At 47.9% G+C, this 9,363-nt stretch overlaps 1 protein-coding gene across 2 annotated transcripts; it reads left to right on the top strand.

The window, feature by feature from the left end:
• The first annotated feature begins 1,031 nt into the window (after positions 1–1,031).
• On the top strand, positions 1,032–9,110 carry LOC118385140 (EGF-containing fibulin-like extracellular matrix protein 2). Of its 2 annotated transcripts, none has more exons than XM_035772032.2 (11): positions 1,032–3,035; positions 3,397–3,662; positions 3,935–3,983; positions 4,241–4,453; positions 5,863–5,985; positions 6,125–6,241; positions 6,402–6,521; positions 6,871–6,990; positions 7,127–7,265; positions 7,412–7,607; positions 8,181–9,110. In XM_035772032.2, the coding sequence occupies exons 2-11, from the start codon at positions 3,558–3,560 to the stop codon at positions 8,340–8,342; spliced, it is 1,344 nt and encodes a 447-aa protein (XP_035627925.1). In that variant the 5' UTR covers positions 1,032–3,035; positions 3,397–3,557; the 3' UTR covers positions 8,343–9,110. The 2 variants fall into 2 exon arrangements, with proteins under 2 accessions (XP_035627925.1, XP_035627926.1); XM_035772033.2 differs by having other exon boundaries at positions 1,032–1,693.
• Positions 9,111–9,363: the final 253 nt, after the last annotated feature.

Consider the following 9,363-nt stretch of genomic DNA (forward strand, 5'->3'; position numbering starts at 1 on the left):
AACTGTTAAACCTTGTTTCTTTGTCTGCTCATTAACTGGTCTCCACATTCCTCTGGGCCCCCCTTCTTCCCAGACAGTAAATATCCAACTGTGTCAGAAGGAGATTAAGAGGGAGCAGGGGAGGGCAGGGATGGATGGCACTGAGGTAGAGAGGGAGCAGGGGAGGGTAGGGATGGATGGCACTGGGGTAGAGAGGGAGCAGGGGAGGGCAGGGATGGATGGCACTGAGGTAGAGAGGGAGCAGGGGAGGGCAGGGATGGATGGCACTGAGGTAGAGAGGGAGCAGGGGAGGGCAGGGATGGATGGCACTGAGGTAGAGAGGGAGCAGGGGAGGGCAGGGATGGATGGCACTGAGGTAGAGAGGGAGCAGGGGAGGGCAGGGATGGATGGCACTGAGGTAGAGAGGGAGCAGGGGAGGGCAGGGATGGATGGCACTGAGGTAGAGAGGGAGCAGGGGAGGGCAGGGATGGATGGCACTGAGGTAGAGAGGGAGCAGGGGAGGGCAGGGATGGATGGCACTGAGGTAGAGAGGGAGCAGTGGAGGGCAGGGATGGATGGCACTGAGGTAGAGAGGGAGCAGGGGAGGGCAGGGATGGATGGCACTCGGAGGTAGAGAGGGAGCAGGGGAGGGCAGGGATGGATGGCACTGAGGTAGAGAGGGAGCAGGGGAGGGCAGGGATGGATGGCACTGAGGTAGAGAGGGAGCAGGGGAGGGCAGGGATGGATGGCACTGAGGTAGAGAGGGAGCAGGGGAGGGCAGGGATGGATGGCACTGAGGTAGAGAGGGAGCAGTGGAGGGCAGGGATGGATGGCACTGAGGTAGAGAGGGAGCAGGGGAGGGCAGGGATGGATGGCACTCGGAGGTAGAGAGGGAGCAGGGGAGGGCAGGGATGGATGGCACTCGGAGGTAGAGAGGGAGCAGGGGAGGGCAGGGATGGATGGCACTCGGAGGTAGAGAGGGAGCAGGGCAGGGCAGGGATGGATGGCACTCGGGAGGTAGAGAGGGAGCAGGGGAGGGCAGGGATGGATGGCACTGAGGTAGAGAGGGAGCAGGGGAGGGCAGGGATGGATGGCACTGAGGTAGAGAGGGAGTGGAGGAAGAGTGATAAGTTAAGGACTGGGTTTGATTGAATCCAGGTACGTCCTTTCCTCTAGAGTGCAGGGTTGGTTTTTTATGCCACTATTGTCCCTGCATGGTTGATTAATGGATGTTGAATTTGGGCTGCAGACCAGGAATTTGAATCCCAGATAGAGAGAGGAATAGACAGAGGACATGGCAAAACAAGAGGCTGAAGGAGGATAATGCTCAGGGCTGTGCAGCAAGGATGTGGCTCAGGGGGTAAGAATGGGCTGTCCTTTCCCCCTTTCCTTTCTCTTGCCCAGCCCCTTTTCTTTTCTCCCCAAACACTTTGTTTCACAAACACACTTTCACACTGCTTCACATACACATTTTCATACTGCCGCAATCCACTCCTCTACTTGTAGGACAGACACCTAAAAGACAGGACCTGTAAATCACTAAGAAAAAAAGAGGAGAGGGAAAGTGAGGAAGAGACAGCCCACGAAGCTGTACTATAGCCCTGCATCTTGACAAAGATTTTCTGTTAGCATAAACTGTGAAAGGGTGTCAAGGACTTACAACATGATACAAGTGAACAGAACTGTGGACTGTGGACTAGAGGAAGACTGATCAGTGAGTAATATTAGATTTTTAAAATGTTATTGTATTTATGAATGTAGAATGTAAAAACAAATATGCAATACATTCCATAGAAAGACAGTACTGTAGATTCTTCCTTCATTCTTCCCTTGAACCTGCTGTAGTACAAATATAGGATCTTAATTTGAGCCAGTTTGATACAGCAGGAAAATAATCATGCAGCGACAGGAAATGTACATTATTATGTGAATTATAATTAATGGACACTTTTGCAAGGGTTGATACATTTTTGTAAATCAAGTCTGCCATTTCGAAGTGGAAATTACAATCTTCAGAAGCCTATTTAAACCTCAAATACACTACAAGTTAAACGTTGCAGGAAAGTTCTCTTCAACAGGGTGATCAAAGAAAGATCCTATGTTGTTTTCTGCCATTTTATTTTTGGCTTTGAGGATAAAATGTACTGTAGTTCTGCAGTGCAAGTTTTATTGAAATGATTGATCAATTGCTAAATATAAGCTACTCTTAAAAACCTGTTACTGCAGTGGGCTAAATCGGGATCACACGGAGGGATTCTTGGTAGTCTTAAAACAAATCTACTTTGAAACAAAAGTGTACACCTCACACATGGTTATGGGCTTACAAAAAATAAGATACCTGTACCATGTTGAAATGTATAACATTTTGAGTTTGCATCCCAATATTAGACTTTATATACATCACAGAAGACTGAAATATAACAAAACTGTTTGACATAGAAACAGCAGATTTTTGACAGTTAAAAAAAAAAAGATTCTTTATGAAATGATGACACATATTAATAACGTTCCATCCACGAGGACACTAGATGGCGCTTTTGCTCATTGACTACAGGAAAGGGATCTGTCAACCAATTTAAACCCTCCTGAAAGAGAAGGCTCATCTGTTAATCGTGTCACCTGCCAGGCTTTAGGGCCAAGAATGGCCACAACAAACAGGTGTACATATCCACATTTGATTTTGGGACGGATATTAATATTAAGCTCAAGTCTGTTTTACATTATTGCACAATAATAAAACCTCTGGAAAAAATGTATCATGGACTAATAAAAGCTTATGCACAGCTGTGAGCTGAATCCATTTATACATAGCTTCATGTGGTGTCTGTATACCTGCACCTGTGCCCTCCCAGGCCATTGAGGTCATATCTCTGGCACCATTAGTCTCTATGGTAGTGTGGAATTTAGGAAAGGAGTTCACAGCCCTCTTGGAGCCAGCCTAATTGCTTTAATCTCTCAGAGTGGTGATGTGTTTTTTTTGCCAATATCAGCACGTGTCTGACTGGATATGGTGGTTCAGTCTCATTTATACTGAAGTGAAAACAGAGGACTTCATGGTATGTGGCAAGTTATGAAATACCGATTCAAACCATTATAATTGTGTGACACATTTTCTTTGAAATGCTCGTTTGACCAGAAGCACACATTGTTCTACTTGTGCAGTACATGACTCAAGCATGAGACCATGTGGCAGTGTACTCTGTCGTCCAGTGTGACCGTTGGTGTCGCATGGGCCTAAACTTGGCTATTTGACATAATGCTGTCGTGTTCAGGTCACCACATGGGAGAAACTGAACATGGAAAACAACCCATCCACAGTCTGAACTGGGATACATGCACACAGGATATACAAATACTAAGTATCACTGTTTGTGCCATTGTCAAACTTAATTTCTCTCTCGCTTGTCTTTCTCACAGATTCTGGAATATCACTTTGCTTCCCCTCCCTGTGTTGTTGGTCTTTGCCCGTACATTTATGTACTACTGACTCCGGTGTATGTGTGTCATTGTGATCGAGTGACTCCACAGCATTTGTTTGTCTGTCTGCTACCTGCTCTCTTGTTTGTTTGTGTGTGTTTATGTGTAGCATGCGGAGAACATTTGTGTTGTTATGCGTGTGTGTGAGTTTGTCCCTCTTCCACCATACAAAGTCGCAAGCGCCTCCTGAAGGTGACAGCCTCACGGTAAGGATGAGTCAGTCTTCACTTCTCCTCTTCCTGCTTATTACTTTTCCATTGCCCAGTTTTTCATTCTGTCTCTTCTAAAAGCCACTTTATGCCTCTCTCCCAGCAACATTTACACCTCTCGATAACAATGCTCATTCCCCATGTACCTGAGTCAGTCTCTCTTCTAATATTGTAAATGTGCATGCATGCTCTGGCACTTTAGTGCATACAGTCAACACTGCAACCTCTCTCTCTCTCTCTCTCTCTCTCTCTCTCTCTCTCTCTCTCAGGAGTGCACAGATGGTTATGAGTGGGATGTTGGGAGTCAGCATTGTAAAGGTGGGTGGATTAATTTGGTTGTAATGTTAGAGTGATGTGTGAGAAAGTTATGTCACTGTGCTTATGATCTGATGGTGTCACAGCCAAAATATCATGGTAAATAAGCTTCTTTTGTCAGTTCTATTCATCACCAACCCTCATTTGAGTTTTTTTTACTCCTCACATGTTTGCACTTTCACACATTCCTCCTCATCTCTTGCTCTCTCCATCTCCTTAATTTGCCTTTCACTCATTTTCTCTCTTACCTCATCTCTCAGATATCAATGAGTGTCAGACCATTGTGGAGGCCTGCCAGGGGGAGATGAAGTGTTTTAACCACTATGGTGGTTACCTGTGTCTCCCACGCTCTGCCTCTGTCATCACCGCCCCTGAACCATCCAGCCAATCAGTGGCCATCCTGCCGGTGGAGTCCAACGAGGCCTTCAGCCCCTGTCCTGTAGGCTATGATGCCCAGGGGGAGGGCTGTGTAGGTAAGGCCCAAGGAGAGGCCTGTGTAGGTAAGGCCCAGGGGAAGGGCTGTGTAGGTGAGGCCCTGGGGGAAGACTGTGTAGGTGAGGCCCTGGGGGAAGACTGTGTAGGTGAGGCCAAGGGGGAGGGCTGTGTAGGTAAGGCCCAAGGGAAGGGATGTGTAGGTGAGGCCAAATGGGAGGGATGTGTAGGTGAGGCCCTGGGGGAAGGCTGTGTAGGTGAGGCCAAATGGGAGGGATGTGTAGGTGAGGCCCTGGGGGAAGACTGTGTAGGTGAGGCCCTGGGGGAGGGCTGTGTAGGTAAGGCCCAAGGGAAGGGATGTGTAGGTGAGGCCAAATGGGAGGGATGTGTAGGTGAGGCCCTGGGGGAAGGCTGTGTAGGTGAGGCCCTGGGGGAAGGCTGTGTAGGTGAGGCCCTGGGGGAAGGCTGTGTAGGTAAGGCCCAAGTGGAGGGCTGTGTTGGTGAGGCCAAATGGGAAGGCTGTGTAGGTGAGGCCCTGGGGAAAGGCTGTGTAGGTGAGGCCCTGGGGAAAGGCTGTGTAGGTGAGGCCCTGGGGGAAGGCTGTGTAGGTGAGGCCAAGGGGGAGGGCTGTGTAGGTATGGCCCAAGGGAAGGGTTGTGTAGGTAAGGCCCAAGAGGAAGGCTGTGTAGGTGAGGCCAAATGGGAGGGCTGTGTAGGTGAGGCCCTGGGGAAAGGCTGTGTAGGTGAGGCCCTGGGGAAAGGCTGTGTAGGTGAGGCCCTGGGGAAAGGCTGTGTAGGTGAGGCCCTGGGGAAAGGCTGTGTAGGTGAGGCCCTGGGGAAAGGCTGTGTAGGTGAGGCCCTGGGGGAAGGCTGTGTAGGTGAGGCCAAGGGGGAGGGCTGTGTAGGTATGTCCCAAGGGAAGGGCTGTGTAGGTGAGGCCCAAGGGGAGGGCTGTGTTGGTGAGGCCAAATGGGAGGGCTGTGTAGGTAAGGAGTAGGGGAAGGCTGTGTAGGTGAGGCCAAGGGGGAGGGCTGTGTAGGTATGTCCCAAGGGAAGGGCTGTGTAGGTGAGGCCCAAGGGGAGGGCTGTGTTGGTGAGGCCAAATGGGAGGGCTGTGTAGGTAAGGAGTAGGGGAAGGCTGTGTAGGTGATGGCCAAGGGGAGGGCTGTGTAGGTAAAGCCAAGGGGGAGGGCTGTGTGGGTGAGGCCAGGGGGAGGGATGTTTGGGTGAGTCACAAGCCTGGACAGAGACTGGGAAGGCTGGCCATAAGTGTTGAGTGGGAGAAGGGACAGTGTGATCGTGTATGTGTTGGTTTGTTTTATGGAGCACTGTGAGTAAGAGCAGGGATCAGGGTGGAATGATTCACTATGAACACCTCGCCTGCCCTCTTTGTTCTACTGAGTCAAAGGTTACTGTGTGTGCGTGTGCGTGTGCGTGTGTGTGTTTTCAGACATGAACGAGTGTGTACTCGATCTTCATGACTGCCAGCCCAGCCAGCAGTGCGTTAACACTGTGGGCACCTACAGCTGCCAGTGTCCAGATGGATATAGTAAAATTGGTATTGAGTGTGTGGGTGAGACAGCATTATCTACCTCACGTTTCACTTTCTTTATTCCTCTGAGGCTTTTTACTTTGTTTGTTTTCCATCCTCTCCTCTTCTCCCCTACGCAACCTCAGAATCTTTCATCCTCTCTTTCATCCTCTCCTCGCAGATATTGATGAGTGTAGATACAGGTACTGTCAGCATCGCTGTGTAAACATACCTGGTTCTTTCTCCTGTGAGTGTGAGCCTGGGTTTCAGTTGGCTGCAAACAACCATTCATGTGTGGGTAAGTCCCTTTACACGAGTAAAGCTGGCAGAAACTCAGCTGAAATCCAAACTTCAAACACTAAACTAGAATTCATTACCTCACAAAGATGGTTACTGTTTGTTCTTCTTCTCTGCCTGCTGGTCTCTCCCTCACCCAACATAACAACATCCAACTCAAGATGTGAATGAGTGTGAGATGGGCGCCCCCTGTCAGCAGAAATGTTACAACACATATGGCACCTTTCTTTGTCGCTGTGAACCGGGCTACGAACTGGGACCAGACGGACACTCATGCAATGGTAAAGGGCCTGATTTTTTAAATTTTATTTTACCTTTATTTAACCAGTCAAGTCATTCTTATTTTCAATGACGGCCTGGGAACAGCGGGTTAACTGCCTGTTCAGGGGCAGAACAACAGATTTGTACCTTGTCAGCTCGGGGGTTTGAACTCGCAACCTTCCGGTTACTAGTCCAACGCTCTAACCACTAGGCTACGCTGCCGCCCCTTTTCTCCTTGGCTATTTTCTGTCTGTCAGTCTATATTGCTGTAGGGTTTCCAACATAAAAACAAAGAATGCTGAAGGTTATTAAAATCCAGCCCTTCAGTTACATCTGTGCGTTTCCCTGACTATCTTTCTCTCTGTGCAGATGTAGACGAGTGCAGCTACTCCAGTTACATGTGCCAGTTTCAGTGTGTTAACGATCCAGGGAGGTTCTCCTGTATCTGTCCAGAGGGGTACCAGCTACAGGGCACCAGACTCTGCCAAGGTAAACATCGTTAGAATACGCTATTTATAACTGACAAATGTGAGAAGTTATGATATCTCTTTCTCCATGTTCTTCTTTCTCTCCTCTGCCCTCCATCTCTCCCCATCTCCCTCTCTCATTCTCTCCCCCTCTCCAGATGTGAATGAGTGTGAAACAGACATAGACCAGTGTGGAGAGGGTCAGACCTGTATTAACATCCATGGGGGTTATCAGTGCACCGATTCCAACCGCTGTCGAGAGCCCTATGTGCTGACAAGAGCCCTATTGTCTGACAAGTGAGTAGCATCCTCCTCCACACGTTCAGACTCACTAACATAACCTCACTATCACACAACCTCATATAGTCTGAAAATCCCTCCAAGAAATGACATTTGGACAGCACTAGACAGGTTATTTAACCCCTTCTTCCCTGTCTTTCTAGCCGCTGTGTTTGCCCGGTCATCAAGCCTGAGTGTCGTGACCTCCCCTTCTCCATCGTCCACCGTTACATGAGCATCACCTCAGAGCGCTCTGTCCCCTCAGACATCTTCCAGATCCAGGCCACCCGCGTCTACCCTGGAGTCTACAACACCTTCCGCATCCGCTCTGGGGACCACAATGGGGAATTCTACATACGGGTGAGTGGGTGGGAGATACAGGCAACTCTAGGAGTATCAACTATTTTCTCTCCACTACATGTGTTAACTGTATACCAGTTTCATTCACTACACTACACTCTTATCCACATAGGAGAACTCTTTGAAGAACCCTTTTGCTTCCAGGTAGAACCCTTTTGGGTTCCAGGTAAAACCCTTTCCACAGAGGGTTCTACCTGGAACTCAAAGGGGTTCTACCTGGAGCCAAAAAGGGTCCTCCTATGGTGACAGTCAAAGAACCCTTTCGAAACCCTTTTTTCTAAGAGTGAGGAAACACCAACTACTGAATATCCCTGTGTGTTGTAATACTTGGAGTTAAAGGCCACAGTGTTGACTTATGAGTCAGGGTTGGATGCATGTCAAGAAGAAAACAGAATGTCTAGATGTCTGCATATTACACAAAAATACTTACCAAGACTGAACATCTAATACTGCCTACTGCAGTAGTAGGGGAACAAAAACGACTGGTTTTGAAGACAGAATACTGAGTTAAAATGATGATTCAGTCCTGCACACTCACACAATGCCACTATACCTCCCTCTATCTTTTCACAGCAAATGAACAACTTCAGTGCTGTGCTGGTCCTGGACCGTGCTGTGACCGGTCCAATAGAGTACACCCTGGATCTGGAGATGGTGTCTGTCAACCCCCTTATCAGCTACCAGACCAGCTCTGCCCTACGACTGTCTGTCTTTGTGGGACCTTACACCTTCTGAGGAGAGAGATGGAGTAAAGAGAGAGAGCAAGAACAGAAATAGAGAGTGGGAGGGAAATGAGAAGAGGAAAACTGTTAAGGACATGAGACAGAAACACTTCTCAGACTTATTTCTGCTATACTACTATGTATCTTTAAAACAACTGCCTGGGGAAAAGCTAGTTGTGAAAGCATTCTTTCATAATTCTGTGAGTCACCAGACACACATCCTCATGCACATGCACACACACAAGTGGTGGCTGGTGCCACTTTAAATGGGAGGACAGGCTCATTATAATGGCTGGAATTGAATAAATGGAACTGAGTCAAACTTGTTTTTGATACTGTTCCATTTATTCTATTCCAGACATTATTCCCTCCCTTTACCAGACTCCTCTGACACACACACAAGGACACACGCATGGCACACTGGGACAGGGTGCATATGGCTGGCGCACGGGTATATCGCAATAGGTTAAGACAGTTCAATCCGTAATATTCCCAGACAGTTATATTAACAGATTAACCTATCACCTTGTATTCACCATAGTTGGTATCGAGCCTCTTCACCATAATTTCAATAGTCTGTTGCTGCACAGAAGACTAGCTAAGTTATATAGAGGGACATTGTTACCAAGGAAATTGATAAAAACATCCATTCAAGGCTACCCATTACAACCCATGTTATACTGTTCTCTTTCTCTCCATCAAGGATGTCGTTTTTTCTTTTTTTACAACTTACGGTTGGTTGTTTTGACATGTTACTAAAAATTAAAATAATTGAAACCAACATTTGGATGAATGGTGTTCCTTCTGTTGGCCTTACCTCCTATTCTGCTTAATTAAGGCCCATTAATGGGTTCTTTGCTGACCTTTTTTCAAACTCTTTCTTTCACTCTGTCAAGTTTGCTTTTCAGTACAGACAGATAAATGCAGGGGGTAATGTTATGGGTGGTGGGTAGTACAGGGGGTAATGTTATGGGTGGTGTATTGTACAGGGGGTACTGTTGTGGGTGTTGTATAGTACAGGGGGTAATGTTATG

This window comes from Oncorhynchus keta, chromosome 6, assembly GCF_023373465.1.
Source record: "Oncorhynchus keta strain PuntledgeMale-10-30-2019 chromosome 6, Oket_V2, whole genome shotgun sequence".
Classification (NCBI taxonomy): Eukaryota; Metazoa; Chordata; class Actinopteri; order Salmoniformes; family Salmonidae; genus Oncorhynchus; species Oncorhynchus keta.